Source organism: Anolis sagrei, chromosome X (assembly GCF_037176765.1).
Source record: "Anolis sagrei isolate rAnoSag1 chromosome X, rAnoSag1.mat, whole genome shotgun sequence".
In the NCBI taxonomy this organism is placed as follows: domain Eukaryota; kingdom Metazoa; phylum Chordata; class Lepidosauria; order Squamata; family Dactyloidae; genus Anolis; species Anolis sagrei.
The window spans coordinates 28817616-28835759 of NC_090034.1; the positions used below are offsets into that span (position 1 = coordinate 28817616).

At 40.7% G+C, this 18144-nt stretch overlaps 1 protein-coding gene across 2 annotated transcripts; it reads left to right on the plus strand.

Annotated features, from left to right (window-relative positions):
* Positions 1-200: 200 nt before the first annotated feature.
* Positions 201-9654, plus strand: NMRK2 (nicotinamide riboside kinase 2). 2 transcript variants are annotated; one of them, XM_060786175.2, is made up of 8 exons: positions 201-346; positions 3926-4016; positions 5151-5199; positions 5464-5638; positions 6745-6816; positions 7784-7890; positions 8088-8173; positions 9335-9654. In XM_060786175.2, exons 1-7 carry the CDS (start codon positions 321-323, stop codon positions 8171-8173), a joined length of 606 nt encoding a protein of 201 aa, XP_060642158.1. In that variant the 5' UTR covers positions 201-320; the 3' UTR covers positions 9335-9654. The 2 variants fall into 2 exon arrangements, with proteins under 2 accessions (XP_060642158.1, XP_060642157.1); XM_060786174.2 differs by lacking the exon at positions 201-346 and adding an exon at positions 2256-2332.
* Positions 9655-18144: the final 8490 nt, after the last annotated feature.

Sequence of the window (18144 nt, forward strand, 5' to 3'; positions counted from 1 at the left end):
CATGTCCACATTTCCCCCCATGACTAATTTAGGCAAAGGGAAGCCAGCCAAAGGCGGCTATTTATAACCAGGGAAGGGCTATGCGCACGGGGTCCTTTGGACAGGTGGCCCTTGCCCTTGGTGCTCTAGGGAGATCTAGTGCTTTTCCACCCGGCTCTTTGGGGCGGGGAGAAAGGGGCCCCAGGCTGCATATAAGGCAAGCCAGACCGCCTTTTTCCTGAATGAAAGACTAGCCGAGCCAAAGCAGCAGGCTGCACTCTTGGGCTGCATTTCCCATTGAAAGCCTTTCGTTTTGCATTCCAGCTTTAGACTAAAGAAAGATGAAGTTCATCCTTGGAATTGGAGGGTGAGTGAGTGCATTACTCTCCATGCTTTAATAGAACTATTTCATAGAATTGGCTTGGACTATGAGCGCGGGATTTGGTGCTATGTTTTTAACAATTATTTAATGGTATTGATATGCTATATTTTTCTGATTTTCATGCTTAATGTGTTGTGTATTTGTATGCTTCTTTGTTGCAATGTGGCATAGAATGATTGCCAAACTGGAAGCCACTCTAAATCCCCTTTGGGATGGAGATAGAGAAGTAAAAAATGTAGTAAATATATAAGTAAATGCTATTTATTTATTTACTATTATTTTATTGCAAAATGATTGCGATAACTTTTATTGCAAAATTACAAAATGTAAAAATAATGTAAAAATAAAATAAGAAATGTAGTAAATAAAAAAAATGTTATTTATTTATTTAGTATTGTTTTATTGCAGAAGTATGGCAACAAATTTTGTTCCAAAATTACCAAATGTAAAAAATGTGGAAATAAAATGTAAAAGGTAGTAAATAAATTAATTAATACATTATTTATTTACTATTATTTTATTGCCAAATTATGAAATATAAAAATGTAAAAATAAAATAAAAATGTAGCAAAAATAAATAAATATTATTTAGTTAGTTATTTTATTGCAAAATGATGGTAATAAATGTTATTGCAAAATTACCAAATATAAAAAAATGTAAAAATAAAATAAAAATGTAAATAAATAAAAAATATTATTTATTTATTTACTATTATTTTGTTGCAAAATTACCAAACGATCAATGATGCAACTCAATGAACAGTTGATACTGGCCATTACATAACATAGTATATTATTATAATTATGATATTGCAGTATAGTGGTATAGCACAATGTAGTACTATAGTATACTAATATTGTGCTATGCTAATCATATAATATATTGTATATACATATAATATTAATAATGAGCCCTCGGTAGCGCAATGGGTTAAACCATTGTGCTGGCAGGACTGAAGACCAACAGGTTGGAGGTTTGAATACGGGAAGAGCGTGGATGAGCACCCTCTGTCAGCACCAGCTCCCCATGCAGGGACATGAGAGAAGCCTCCCACAAGGATGGTAAAACATCAAAAAAACATCTGGGCAATGTCCTTGCAGACGGCCAATTCTCTCACACCTGAAGCAACTTGCAGTTTCTCAAATCGCTCCTGACATGAGAAAAAATATATATTGATAATAATATTACAATTAAATACAATATCATACTAATAATAATAATACAAGATAATATATGATAATATTGTAATATAGTAATACTACTATATTAAATATAATTACTACTGATAATATATAATAATATATAATGAAATACTGTTTTATTATTGTATCTTTTAAGTTGTCATGTTTTGGATTGTGAGTCACTTTGAGTCTCCGTATGGAGAGATAAAGCAGGATATCAATCAATCAAAATAATTGCTGTTATTATTATTATTATTATTATTATTATTATATTATTACAATACCTGACACAATTTTTGTTCCTGGGTGATGAATGTCCTTTCCTAATTGGTTTCCATCATTTAAATAACCTTGAGAAAATCTTTATTAAACTGCCAAAACCTTGTTTATCATAATTAATTTTGTATGTATTATTCTTTCTTTTGTTTTTAGGATCCTTGACATTGTCTCAATTCCCCTTTTTTAGATTTCTTCTGCTCTATTTTGTATTCTTTTCCCGCTCTATTTACCTCCTCGCCTAGCGCGCGCGCGCCAAGACACGTCACCCCGCCGTTCAGCCAATCACAGCCGCGTCCGCCTGGCGGGCGATTTAAAAATATCCCCCGCTCTTTCTTTTTTTTTAAGATTTTCCTATTATGGGAAGCCTGCTCAGTTAATGTCTCCCCCCTCCCCCGCGCTAGCCAATCAGAGGCTAACTCATTTGGTTATTCCACGCCCCTGTTCAAACACTTATCCTATGGCAAGTCCAGCAGGGAGGGAAACTAGCAAGCATTTATTATCCCATACTTGGTATTTATTATCATTTACTTTGCTTTTGTTATCCTTTTTTTTTTTTGCATTTATTATACTTTACCATGTGTTTGGCCTTTTTGTATTTATTATCCTTTGTTTTTATTGTATTTATTTGCATTTTTGTATTTATTATAATTAATTTTGCATTTATTATCTTTTACTTTGTATTGATTGTCCCTCTTTTGCATTTTTTTATGCTTTAATCTTGTATTTATTATCTTGGAATTAGTTCTATGAGTTGCAAGCACCTCCCCATTATATTTAATATTATTATATTTATTTATATTATTATCTATTTATTATTTATATTATTATTTTATTTATTTATACCTCATTTTATCTATCCCAAAGGACACTCAAAGCGGCTATGTATATTATTATTATTATTATTATTATTATTATTATTATTATATACATTATTTATTTACAGTATTTATATTCCGCCCTTCTCACCCCGAAGGGGACTCAGCAGATCACAGAACACATATACAGCAAACATTCAGTGCCCTTATACACTGACAAGACAGACAACTGTACATAGAGGCTTTTCCTATATATACCTCTATGTACAGTTGTCTGTCTTCCTTGGGAAAATGGAAGGAAAAAGAGGGGCCGATCAAGGGCAAGATGGATGGATGGTATCCTTGAAGTGACTGGCTTGACTCTGAAGGAGCTGGGGGTGGTGATGGCCGACAGGGAGCTCTGGCGTGGGCTGGTCCATGAGATCACGAAGAGTGATCTTATGAGTGCCTTAAATACCTCCCCACTGTAAAGCAGTCCCTATTTATCTACTCACATTTTGATTTCAAACTGTTAGGTAGGCAGAAGCTGGGCTAAAGGTCAGGAGCTCACCCCAACCCGGGCTTTGAACTGTCAACCTTTTGATTGGCAAGATTTACTGCAGCTGGCAGTTAACCTGCTGTGCTAAAGCCCGCCCTTATATTTATATTTATTATTTTTATTATATTAAATGTTTATTATTTTTGTTGTTATTTATATCTTGCATTAGCCCTCCAGGAGACGCAAAGCGGCTATGTATCTATTATATTTATTTATATCCCGCTTTGACTCTCCCGAAGGAGACTCAAAGTGGCTGCATATCCATTATTGGTATTACAATGTGTGTGTATAATATTAATATAATTATATTGATATTATCAATAATTATTAATTATTAATATATTATATTAATATTATATATTTTTATTAATACATATAGATTATTAATTCTTATTATATTTCTTTATACCCCGCTTTATCTCTCCTGCAGGAGACTCAAAGCAACTTAACATAAAAAGCATCAGCATACCATACCAATATGCAAACATCTAAACAGGATTAAATGTAAACACAGTATTTAAAAACATATCCCAGTGAAAAACCATTAAAACAGATTCCAAGTTGAAAACCATTAGAATATCTGCATCCATCTATTGGAGATGGGAGCCCAGCCTAGACCTTGGGTACATCAATCATTTTCTAAGCCATAGTTTTAGTCATTTTGAATAAAGTTTGTATTCGGAAGGTGCCACTCTCTCAGCCACCCGTATCTTTTTAACCATTTACTTTCATTTTTCAATTATTATTTAGGGTGACCAATGGGGGCAAAACCACCTTGACCAATAGGCTGATCAAAGCCCTTCCAAACTGTTGCGTCGTCCACCAGGACGACTTCTTCAAGGTACGTCTCTTTGTTCTCTTTTATTGAATGCAAAAAGCATGCATATTAATTATTAGATATATTATTATTATTATTATTATTATTTTATATATTAATATAAAGGCCTCTCTTGGGAAAGTTTTGTTGGTTGTTTGATGCTGGGTTTTTATTTTGTCTTGCTTAGAGAAAAAATAATGACACAATGAATAAAATAGGATGCAATAAATAAATACATTTATTTCTACAATTTATCTCCTGCTTCTCATCGTACTTATATAGTTTATATATCCTGGCTTTTGTTTTATTTAGCCATTTATACCCTACTCTTTCTCCCTGGGTGGGACCTATTATTATTATTATTATTATTTTATTATATATGCTTATTATTATTATTATTATTACATTATTGTTATAACCTGACTTTCTCCCAGGGTGAGATCTATTATTATTATTATTATTATTATTATTATTATTATTATTATATTGCTTTATTATATATGCATATTATTATATTATGGTTTTTATACCCTGCCTTCCTCCTGGGGTTAGACCTATTATTATTATATTATGATTTTATACCCTGCCTTTCTCCTGGGGTGGAACTGATTATTATTATTATTTGATATATTATTATTATTCTGCTATTATATATGCATATTATTATTATTATTATTATTATTATTATTATTTTCAAGCTGTGTTTCCCACATTGCAATAAACCATGGTTTGTTTCGATTGTGGTTTGTAGCTTAAGCCACCATTGGCCTTTTCTGTTGGCTTCTGCCCTTACTATCAATTGTTAAATCCCTGTTTTCAATGGGAAATGGCATTGAATGCAACCCTTTTTCTTGAAAGAAGCCCCCCAAATTAATACTCTGACTAGAGTTAGCATTAGATTATTCCAATGTTGGTGTTTTATTCCTCCATCGAAGTGGAGACTTGTTTGAACATTCCAAGTCAGGGAATTGTGGGTTGATGATGTTATCTCGTTGCTTCCATACTCGCCATATGAGTATGGGGATTCTTTAGATGCACACAATTTGATAAAAGCCTCCATCGTGTGTGTGTGTGTGTTGTGATGGCGGAAAAATATCGTAGGCAAACTGCTTCCCCCTCTGCGCTTGCAGCAATGTTTTATTGATCACTATATTTCAGCCACAAGATCAAATACAAGTCGGGGAAGACGGCTTTAAGCAATGGGATGGTAAGAGCGGTGTTCGCTGTAGGATGCAGTAATGTATATTTTCCTAAGTATTCCTTTTCATTTTAATTTATTATCACTCTTGTTTTTTTTCTTTATTATATAATAACGTTAACATTTCTGTTAATTCCATAAAACACACATTTTTATCATTTAATACAACTTCACATCCAATTTGTTTTTCACATATATATCTATATATTTTTCTCAATTGACCTTTTTCTTGTATGTATGTATATATATTTCCCTTCTCTTTCTTCTCACCAGTGCTGGATTCCTTGGATATGGAGGCGATGGTGAGCACCGTGCGAGCCTGGGCCGAGAACCCGGTGAAATTTGCACGGTCGCATGGGGTGAGTGTGTCACACAGCTCCCAGCCACTCCGCTCCGAGGACGACATCCACATCCTGGTTGTCGAGGGATTTCTGCTTTACAACTTCAGGTAGATACACCTTTTTGTTGTTATTATTTTGGTTTGCTGAAATAGTTATTGTCCAAGAACTACAGAATACACCCTGAGATGCTTTGCCTTACAGCAGAGATAGATGACGGGCAAATTAGCCTTTTTATCTATTAGCAAATACATATATACAGGGTTAGTCAAAATGCATAGGCCAATAAGCCATTCAATTGAATGGCTTATTGGCCTATGCATTTTGACTAACCCTGTATATCTCACCAGCCTATTTTCTGCCTTCCCCATGTCTGAGAAGGATCGGAGCAAACCTGTTTTCTTCATTCTCCATGTTTGAGAAGAAGGCCTACTTTTGCTCTTCTCCAGCTCTGGAAACCTTACTTTCTCCCTTCTTCAGTTCAGAAGAAGGCCTTCTTTCTCTGGCTCTGAGCACACCTACTTTCTCCCTTCACCATGTCTGAGTAGAAGGCCTACTTTCTCCTTTCTCCAGCTCTTAGAAGGTATTCTTGCTCCAGCTCTGAGCAGGTCTACTTTCTTCCTTCTCAATGTCTGAGAAGAAGGCCTACTTTCTCTCTTCTCCAGCTCTAAGCAGGCCTACTTTCTCCCTTCTGTGTCTGAAAACGTTTTCTTTCTCCAGCTCTGAGCAGACCTACTTTCTCCCTTCTTTATGTTTGAGAAGAAGGCCTACTTTCTTCCTTCCCCAGCTCTGAAAAGTTCTTCTTTCTCCAGCTCTGAGAAGAAGGTCTAATTTCTCCAGATCTGAGCAAACCTATTTTCTCCCTTCTCCAGCTCTGAGAAGAAGGCCATTTTCTCCCTTCTCCAGCTCTGAGAGGGCCTACCTTACAATGTCTCAATAGCAACACAGCTTTCTTTGTGGCTCTTCCCTTCCTTCCTCCCTCCCTCCCTTCCTTCCTTCCTTCCTTCCTTCCCGCATGCACATGTCACCTTCCTTCTTTCCCAGTGACATCACAGAGGGCCAATTCCCCTAGCAATAGCAAACCCAGTGACTTTACTGAGGGCCACTTCACCTAGTAACAGCCTTTTGTTACATACATACTTTGAATTTTATATACAATTCGTATCTAAAAGATATCCTTTTTCTCACCTCTAACCTTGCCGTCCCTTTCCTCCAGGCCACTGGTGGACTTGTTCAACAAGCGCTACTACATCGCCGTCCCTTACGATGAATGCAAACGGAGGAGGAGGTAAGCATTGGATGATTCTCAGTGCGACGTCATCTCAAGACACAAATGCGTTGTATATCAATGTGCAGCATTGCGTTATTGCGAATAATTGTTATTTACACAGCACATCTTATCATGGGGGGAAGGAGTAAACCACACACAACACCCCTGGTAGGTAAGCACGTGAATTCTTCCAGCTGTGCCATGGGATGAACTGTCTCAAAGGCAAGCAGTTAGGCCCGATCCCCAAAACAATGCAGAATCTTGGTCACAGTTTATCAGAGAGTTTATAGCACAGCCTCTGACCTTGAATAGTAGCTCATCAGCTTGAATAAGCACACTCGAGCTCTGGCTTTCATCCAGGATCCTTTGGAGGTTTATTCTTCAGTCGTTGCTACATACAACTATTTACAGGTCTGCTATCAGTATACAGAGATACTCACAACCATAGTGAGACCCACAGGAGGGTGATGGATTACAGATGGAGAGAGAACATGGCAAGCTATCTAAGATGACAGAGATCAAGCATAAGGCAAAGTGGAAATAATAATAATAATAACAACAACAATAATTTTATTTCTTACCCACCTCTCCACAGCTCAAGGCAGGTTATAACATTGTTAAAACGCACAATCAAAACACATATGTAAAATACACATATTAAAACATATTTACATACAATACATATTAAAATACACAAAATTGCACATACAAGCCACTCCTATTCTCTATTTTTCTTCACTCTTACAATGGACTGTGCTGTGAACACATGTGCATGAGAACTATTTTTCCACACACTGGAAGTCCATATAATGCATTCTGATCTAATACACAATTTTCTATCTGACATGTCTTTCCCCCAAAAGAATGGCAACTTTAAAAGAAGCTAGTGGCAAATAATCAGGACTAGAATGGCTAGAATTGCAAAGCTTTTGCACAATAGATTCATTCTCTCATCTTAGTATCCCGTCTCTTATTTTTCCTCCAGTACACGCAAATATACAGTTCCTGATCCTCCAGGCCTTTTTGACGGCCACGTTTGGCCTATGTACCTTAAACACAGGAAGGAGATGGAGGCCAGTGAGGTTGACGTCGGTAAGGATCAAGTGGATTCTCAAAGGAAACGACACCATTCTAGAGGGTGATGGAAATGGGTTGGGTGTCCATATTGGTTCTTGTGGGCCGCATTCTGAGGCTGAGAGAATGTGTCTTCTAAGGTCACCCAATGGGCTTCGGACCTCTGTTGGTTATACTCATAACTTTAATTGGGGTTTTTTTGTCCTTTGTTTCAGTGTATCTGGACGGCTTGAAGTCCCGAGACGACCTCTATAAGCAAGTCTTCGAAGAGATCCAGAATACGCTCTTAAATACTTCATAGGTGAATACAGACGTAAAAAATAAGCAGGGTTTATTATTTCCACTACACACACTATCTTGGGTACCCAGCATTGTCCAAATTATTTGAAAAAGTCAATTTTTATTTGCACAAAATGCATACGGTTGTGGTTGAACTAGAACTCACCTCATGCCAGGTTAACCCCAAAAAACTCCATCAGTACATAAAGTTTGTTATGTTGGCCAAGTTTACTCTAGATGCATCATTGCTGGCGTTCAGTGTGCTCTCTGGATGCAGCGTAAGCGACAACTCCCACTATGATGAATTAGACGCCTCAAACCTCTCCAGTAGGTTGAGTTACCCATGGAGGTCCTGTGTGCCAAGTTTGGTCCAGGTCCATCATTGGTGAACATCACTGTTTCTCTGGTTTTGGGTGAAATACAACTTCCAGAAAGGAAGGTCAGTTGCCCCCAAACCCCTCCAGTACGCAAATTTCATCGTATCAGGTATGTGTGCCAAGTTTGGTCCAGATACATTGGTGTTTGGGTTCACAGTGCTCTCTAAATGTAGGTGAACTACAACTCCCTCAAATCAAGGTGAACTTTCCCCAAATACCTCCAGAATGTTTTATTGGTCGTGGGGGTTCTGTCTGCCAAGTTTGGTCCAGGTCCATCTTTGGTGGAGTTCAGAGCGCAGGTGACCTATACATCCCAGTCCCTACAACTCCTATAAATCATGGTGAATTCTCCCTAAACCTCTAGTATGTTCAGTTGCTGATCAATTCCTCTGTTGGCTGTGTGCCATAGAAAAAAGTAGGAAAGGGTTCAGGGAGAGGCAGTGGGTGGGGTCATGCAAATTCCACACCAAAGGAGAGAGTCAGAAACACTGGGATGTCTGTGGTGGAGGAAACATCAAATCTAGTATGAGATTGTCCCCATATGAAAGCCTTCACTTGGGTGGTGGGCAGTATGGTGTTTGTGGAGGACACTGACAGGGCTCTTGGACATGTTCATAGCGCTCACGATAACCTGCAGTCATTGGAGGGAGGGCCACTGGTGTCTCCTGAGTGGTGGGAGCTATAGCTGTTTGTGGAGGCAGGAGCTTGTCCGTGTAACTGGACACTCCAGCCCCATACACACACACATATTTTCACTTATGTGTATAGATTTGGTGAATATTAATTGCCTCCTTTTTCTTTTTCAGGACCGACGGAAAGCTCCGCATACTAACCTTGATGTATATATTACTTCGAACGTCAACGGGGTTTTGAATATTCACGACGCCTGTGTGTCCCTGTTCTTTGGGGAAATACCCCTTTTTTGTTTTTTTGTTTTGTTTTGTATATAACTGAATGTCCAGCTAATTTATTTGCAAACCCAAGGGCAGTTTTTTTTAAATCTTTTTTATTCTCGTGGTTTCAATGCAGCCTTTTTGTAAGGCGAGTTTGTAAAATAGCCCTTCCTTCCTGATTGTGTCTTTTGTTTGCTTCTATCCTATGCCCAGTAAAAAAAATCATAATTCAATATCTTTCGTTTGCATTTCCAAACAGAAAGTAAAGGAGCAGCAGCTTTGTTCAGGAAGGAAAGTCATTCATTTTGAAAGGCTTCGGTATCAAATAGAGCAGTGTTCCTCAACACTGCTCAACAGTGTTCCAGGACCCCTGGGAGGGTTTCAGGGGGGGTTACCAAAGACCATCGGAAAACAAATATTTCTGATGGTCTTAGGAACCCATTTGGCAGAGAAGGCTGAAGATCTTTTCACATATCCTTCTCTTCCTTTTTGGAAACAGACAAATCCTCCACCAAAAACCCTCCTCCTGCTGTGATTGGCCAGCCTCTCAACTGGCCTCTCAGCCAAGGGGAGGATTGTTTCTGAAACTCCAAGTGAGGAGGGGAGAGCAAGTGTGCTCTCTCCTAAATCATTTTCAATTCTCCCAAATCCCTCCAATATTTTCTGTTGGTCCTGGAGGTTCTGTGTGGGAAGTTTGGCCCAATTCTACTGTTAGTGGGGTTCAAGGGGCTCTTTGACTGTAGGTGAACTATAAATCCCAGCAACTACAACTCCCAAATGTCAAGGTCTATTTTCCCCAAACTTCACAAGTGTTCACATTTGGGCATATTGAGTATCCCTGACAAGTTTGGTCCAGATCCATCATTGTTTGAGTCCACAGTGTTCTCTGGATGTAAGTGAACTACAACTCCAAAACTCAGGGTCAGTAGCCACCAAACCCTTCCAGTATTTTCTGTTGGTCATGGGAGTTTGGTGCCAAGTTTGGTTCAATTCCATCATTGGAGTTTAGAATGCTTTCTGATTGTAGATGAACTATAAATCTCAGCAACTACTACTCCCAAATGACAAAATCAACACCACCACCCACCCCCCCACCACCACCACACCAGTATTCAAATGTGGTTATATTGGGTATTTGTGCCAAATTTCCAGTGAATGAAAATTCATCCTTCATATCAGATATTTACATTGTGATTCATTACATTACGGTAGCAAAATTGCCAGTGTGAAGTAGCAACAAAAATAATTTTATAGTTGGGGGTCACCACAACATAAGGAAATGTATTAATGGGTTGTGACATTAGGAAGACTGAGAACCACTGAAATAGAGGAACACGCAGACGGAAAGAAGTGACTTCTCTGCTCTTGGCGTTCCCCTGCTGAGTGTTTTCTCTTCCAAAAATGAGCAATGGAGTGGAAGAAACCCGCTTGGCCCCCTCCATGCTTGGGATGCCTGACATTCCCAGGGTTGTGGCTGGTGAGCAGTCCCCTTGCCGCCTGTCATGCGCCTTCCTCGAGGGTCATGTCAGATGAAGCACCAGCCTGGTGCTTTTTTTATAACCCATAGGAATGCACCACAGAGACCTCCCTCTCGCTGCCAGGGAATCCGAAGCAAGGAGGATTAAAGCCACTGGATGGAATGGAAGAAGACCCTCCGGGCTCACATGCAGATGGAGGCAGATCAGATAGAATAGGATGGATTAGATAGATAGATAGATAGATAGATAGATAGATAGATAGATAAGACAGGGAAGTAGACATGTAGATAGATAGGTCAGAAAGACAGACAGGGTAATAGATTAGACAGGGAGATAGATAGGACAGAAAGACAGACAGACTAGGTAGGTAGGACAAAAAGACAGGGTAATTGATAGACAGATAGGACAGAAAGACAGGATAGGTAGGTAGGTAGATAGGACAGAAAGACAGACGGTAATAAGTAGGTCCCAGTCCTGTATCTTTCAACACTTCGTAGTGTGTAGTCAAGATGGAGAAAAGATAATCAATGGACAGATGGAGATAGATTGAAAGATATATTAGAGATAGATATGTAGATCGATAGGACAGACAGGGTAATAGATGGATAGATCGATCTTGGAGGAGGAGGAAAGCATAGAACCCCTCAGTTTGCTTCACAGAGCCCCAAAGGCTCTGCACACTTTGAGAACTGCTGGATTAGACAGATAGATATATAAATTAGATAGATCTGGGTCCCGTATCTTCCAACACTTTGTAGAGTGATCAAGAAAAGTGGTAAAAATATCATGAAATGATAGATTAGAGAGATAGATACATAAATTAGATATGACAGAAAGACAGACATGATAGTAGATAGACGATAGACACAGGTCTTGTATCTTTCAACATTTTGTAGAGCAGTGATTCTCAACCTTCCTAATGCCACAGCACCACCTTCCTCCAGAGAAGAAGAGGCCTCTGGGAAGCGAAGGGGGTGGGGAAAAGTTAGCGGTGTCTTGGTTCCTAATACCATTGGAAATATGTGTTTTCCGATGGTCTTAGGTGACTTAACCTGTGACCCACAGGTTGAGAACCGCTGTTGTATAGTGTGATCAAGATGGCGAAAAGATAATTGATGGACACATAGAGATAGATGGAAGAGTAGAATGGTAGATGTGTAAATCAGATCGATGGGATTAAAAGCTGCTGAGAGGCCTAGAAACACCAACAGGTGACCATCACAGTCTCGACTCTGTTTCCCCTTTCTGAAAACGGTCAAGGAAGTGTGTGTCACTCAAAACTGCCTGGAGTTGGAGGGAGGAGGAAGGCGAAGGCTGAAGGTGGCTAAAATTAGCCTGGAATGAAACTAAATCCAGCCTTGTACAACTTGTACAAGTTGACCAGTACTGAGAATATGTCAGCAGCAATAGTGGCTTGGATTCCATCCATTGAGCTTTCAATTTTTTAATGAATTTTGGAAAATGTGGTTTACTATGGAAACAAGGATTGGTGATAAAGCTTCAATGGAGACACCTTTTCCCATGATATTAACTCTTACAGGAATGAATTTCCTTTGCAAGGGGTAGATTTTTCTCACTTCCTGTCGTCTCAGCCCCATTCTTAACTAGGAATCAGGCCTGTACCCCCCCTGAAATTTTTCAGGTTAAAAAAAAAACTGGTTTACTCATGAATTTTAACTGGTTAACCAAATCCCCATGCTAAGTCTATGAGACAGAAAGAAGTCCCTCCAGAACTGCAAGCACTAGCTCAAGCAAATATTGACAATTTATTCACACTGTCATTACTTGTAGCAATAGCCGATGTAGTGAAGCAACCAAGTTGGGGGTGTGTGTGTGTTGAATGCTCTCATTAAGGAGGCCAGACTTGGTGGAGGTGGTTGGCAGGGGCGGAGCTGCAGGCTATTGAAGGCTGCTCTGCCCCTGCTTTGCTCTTTGCTTCAGCGTGAGCTAGGAGGCAGGTTTCAAACCCCACCCCACCCCCGTGAAATGTTCAACCTTCCCCCCCCCCCCCCCCCCCAAAATTTCAACCCCTCCCGGAATTTTTTTCTGGCTACGGCCCTGCTAGGAATCGTTTGAAAGTTGGATGTTTGTAACTTGGGGGACTGCGTGTACTCCAATACCTGAAACAAGAGAGTGGCCCCTTGGCTTTCAAGGGGCCACTCACACAATTTCACACACACAATTACGACAAAGGTATATAAAGGCAATTTCATCAGGCATTGTCTATGGAACATGAATGGATTTCGTGCCTCGACTTGGCTTTCATTCTCTGTGATCCTTCAAGATGGAAATGGAAATATTCCAACATCGGGATGGAGAGAATAAAAAAGACACACCTTTGGTCTCTTATTTTGAATAAGGGACACATAACCTGTATCACTGATTAATAATAGTAATAACAATAAGGAAGGTCGAGACAGGTTGGGATGGATAGATGGATGGACCGACAGACAGACAGGTATCTGGATAGATGAACAAACATCTGGATGGGTGGATAGACACAATTATGGATGGATGGATGGACAGATATCTGGATAGATGGATAGATATCTGGATGGGTGGATAGACAATTATGGATAGATGGGCACACGGATGAATGGATGGATGGAGACAGATCTGGATGGGTGAGTGGATAGACAGATATCTGGATGGTAGATAGATATCTGGATGGGTGGACAGATAGATGGATAGATATCTGGATGGATGTGCAGATGGATAGTTGGATAGATATCTGGAGGGGTGGATAGATAGACAGACAGACAGACAGACATAAAGATAGATGATAGGAAGGAGAAAAAGGAACACATAACCACATACAGGTCGGGGTTGCAAAATACGATGATGATGATGATGTTTATTTCCTGTGTCTCCCTATGCCTCAAGGTAGGTACAATATGGTTAAGTCGGACCAATACAATCTGGTTAAAATGCATCTATCCAAATATAAGGCCTTGTTCTATGAAGTTAAACCACAAAAGCCATGGTCAGTTTGAAATATATATACATACACACACAGAGGGATGCGGCTAACAAAATATATAACTATGCTAAAGGTGAGGAGGTTTGAGGGTCAAAAAAAAAAAAGCATTTTCCAGACTCAGCATTCTCTCTCCTCTCCCTTCCTCCAGACAGATGGGGTTCAAAATCCATTAATAGGGCGAAATCCAAGCCCTATTAATGGCTGGAAGCTGACCTATCTCTCGGACTTCTTCCCAACTTTGGGCAAAAGCTGGCAAGGGATCAAAAGATTTCTGGTTTGGGCCGGAGAGCAAGCCGAGGCTGCATCTGTGACTCATTGGGAAGCATTCAGGGCTCCATAGTCACCTACGGACCCACCCTGGAGGATTATCCTACTCGGACAAGGAGGGGTCGCCTAAGTAAGTATTCAGGGCCCTTCTATGCTGACATATCACTCAGAATATCATGGCAGAAAATCCCACAATATCCACTTTGAATGCGGATATCTGAGGCCACATTTCCCTACATTATAGTTCAGAGCAGATAATGTGGGATTTTATTCAGCTGTGTGGAAGGGGCCTCAGACTCAGGTGACCTCAGATGATCCAGATTCATCAGCCTTGGAGTGTGTTCCAATGCGTTGCCTAGTGCAAATGCTTGCCAGGCACAGGCCCCTCCTTACTCACAGTACTCATCCAAATCTGACCTCAATAGTTGAGCAGGGGTTCAAGCCCTGGCCTTAAACGCCTGAATTTATCGACGGATTAACCATTGCCCTTTTCTCCATGGCCGAGAGAGTGTGACTCGAGCAGGGATGCAGATTTTGGTCTTCATCCAACGCTCTAAACGCAAAGCCACATTGGGGAGTTGTTCCTGGTACTATTCATCCACTTCCTAGCTGTCTTTCTGGCAAACACTCTGTGTGTGTGTGTGTGTGTACGTACACATATATACATATATACCCGCACACAAGCTTTGATACCCAGCAATGCCTGGGTTAGGTATTTGGTAAGGATAAACATCAGAAAAAGTAATTGCTTTTTTAATGTTGTGAATGGTTCCATTAAAAAATGCATAAGATTGCGAGAAAACTACAATTCCCATTGTCCTCAATCATTGCCCCCAAACTGTTGGTCAGAAGAATAAGAATAAGAATAATTTTGTTTCTTACAATGAGTCTGTGTGCCACGTTTAGTCCTGATCAGTTGTCGGTTGCATCCGCTGCCCTGTCTGGATGCAAGTGTGCTACAACTCCCATCACCCTCTGCCATTGTCTGGTCATGATGGGTCGGTGTGCCAGGTTTGGTCCCCATCCGTCATCGGTTGCATCTGCAGCACTCTCTGGGTGTGGGTGTACTACAACTCCCATCATCCTCTGCCATTGTCTGGTCATCATGGCTCTGTGTGCTGGGTTTGGTCCTCATCCTTCATTAGTTACATCCACAGCACTCTGTGGAAGCAGGTGGGCTACAACTCATGCTGGGTCCTGATCTATCATTGGGGGGATGGGGGTGACACAGTTCTCTCTTGGAAAATACATCGAAGGGTACAAACTTATTTTCACATTTCAATAGATATAGACAACACTTTGGGAAAGCAACTCCCGTAGCCCTGGCAGGTGTCCTTTCACCGTCATTCATCGCAGATTGAGAAGGAATTCCTGCACTGCGGGGCCACTTCCCCTGAGAAGACTTTCCGTGGCATTTCTCGCCTGGCTTCCAAATGCCAAAGACAGAAAAGGTCAGCCTATTTTGCACCCAAGGCCTGTTTTGAACCCACGTGGCCCCCGTCGGAGTCTATTAGTAACCAGGTTTCCTCGTTAAAGCAATACATTGATGTGTTTGGTGACACCCCTGCTGGGTAGGAACCTTCAGGCAGCCAGATTATATTTTAAGAAACGGTGGCTTTTGAGTCTTTTTTCCGTTCTAAGCAAAAGGCCTAGCAGGTGCTTTTCTTAGCTCCTAAGAGTGACTTTTTATTTGGGGAATGCCACAAAAGTAGCCAGAAAAGGCATTCGTTTGATGCGAAGGATGCCACGAAACCTCGATCGGCTATCCAGTAAACAAGGTACCAATGTCTGCTTTATGAGGAGAAGCGGAAACGGTGGGGTTTTCATGCCAGACAGGTAGGCGGAGGAATTTGCCGGCGTCCAAAATATTGGCAAAATAGGCCATTTTTAATGGGGCTAGTATTTCCAAATACAGATGTCCCTAAAGCCGATATCCCAACACTTCTGGTACCAAGCGTTTCGGATCATATAATGTAAGCCTATGGAAATTATAGGTATTCCTAAACCCAACATTCCAAATTTAATGAACATCAAAAACAAAGGTGCCACTGTCATACTATTGGAGTATTTTGGGTAAAGGCTGCTTTATTTAGTCCAGATAGCTTTATTATTATTATTATTATTATTATTATTATTATTATTGAAACACAACAAGATGAGTCCACAGCAGACACTCTGCTGGCTATTGAATTGGATAGAATCATAGAATCAAAGAGTTGGAAGAGACCTCATGGGCCATCCAGTTCAACCCCTTGCCAAGAAGCAGGAATATTGCATTCAAATCACCCCTGACAGATGGCCATCCAGCCTCTGTTTAAAAGTTTCCAAAGAAGGAGCTTCCACCACACTCCAGGGCAGAGAGTTCCACTGCTGAACGGCTCTCACAGTCAGGAAGTTCTTCCTCATGTTCAGATGAAATCTCCTCTCTTGTAGTTTGAAGCTATTGTTCCGCGTCCTAGTCTCCAGGGAAGCAGAAAACAAGCTTGCTCCCCGCTCCCTGTGGCTTTCTCCCACATATTTATACATGGCTATCATATCTCCTCTCAGCCTTCTCTTCTTCAGGCTAAACATGCCCAGCTCCTTAAGCCGCTCCTGAGGGGGCTTGTTCTCCAGACCCTTGATCATTTTAGTCACTCTCCTCTGGACACATTCCAGCTTGTCAATATCTCTCTTGAATTGTGGTGCCCAGAATTGGACACAACATTCCAGGTGTGGTCTAACCAAAGCAGAATAGAGGGATAGTATTACTTCCCTAGATCTAGACACTATGCTCCTATTGATGCAGGCCAAAATCCCATTGGCTTTTTTTTTTTGCTGCCACATCATATTGTTGGCTCATGTTTAACTTGTTGTCCACAAGGACTCTAAGATCTTTTTCACACGTACTGCTCTCAAGCCAGGCGTCCCCCATTCTGTATCTTTGCATTTTGTTTTTTCTGCCTAAGTGGAGTATCTTGCATTTGTCTCTGTTGAACTTCATTTTGTTAGTTTTGGCCCATCTCTTTAATCTGTCAAGATCGTTTTGATTCTTATCCAGATGCTTTCAAGCTGGTTTCCCGGATTGCTCTCTTGCATCTCTTCTGCAGCATAACAGCTTTTGACATATAAGGCTACTCCACCTCCTCTCCCCTTTGTTCGGTTTCTGTGAAAGAGATTATAGCCCTCGATGTTTACATTCCAGCGATAGGAGTCATCCCACCAGGTTTCAGTGATGCCTATAATATCATATTTGTGGTGTTGTGCTAAAAGTTGGAGTTTGTCATGTTTATTTCCCATGCTCTGTGTATTAGTGTAAAGACATGTGAGCCCCTGAGATCTTCCCCCGAGCAGTTTAATTGGGATTATTGTGCTTTTGGTTCTTGGTCCTCATTGTGTTTGTGCAGCCCTCCGTTTAGCCTTCTGGAGGTTCCCTGACATTGTGGGTAAAGTAGTGTTCACAAGACTGTTGTCCCCCTCCCCCGGTGGACCTAGTTTAAAGTGTGCCTAATGAGGTTTGCGAGTCTGTGAGCAAAAAGGTGTTTTCCTACTTGTGTGAGATGCACCCCATCCCTTACCAGTAGGCCATCCTCCTGGAAAAGCAGGCCATGGTCAAGGAAGCCAAAGCGTTCACCTACTACCAAGACCTGTTTACTTTCAGGATTGACAGGGCCCCTTTTGCGCAGTGTAGTGTGTAGGTCCCCAGAAAAGTGATCCTGTTGGTGTGCATTGTGTAGGTTGGGGATGGTACACCTGCACGATTGTGTAAGTGTGAATGTTGTGAAGTGTTGTCCCAGTCAGGACTATCCCCTGCACACTGATCAAGGACGAGCCACTGATCAGTATCTAAGCCATTCTGGTCTTCCCCAATGTGTTGTGTTTCTTGGTCAAGTGATAGCTGTGTGAGAATTTGGAATCTATTGTGTAACTGCAGCTGAGCAGAAGTATCACACGTTGGACACTTCCCAAGTGTCTAGGACTGTGTGATGTATCGGCAAATAATGCTTGCAGATCCCAGTAAG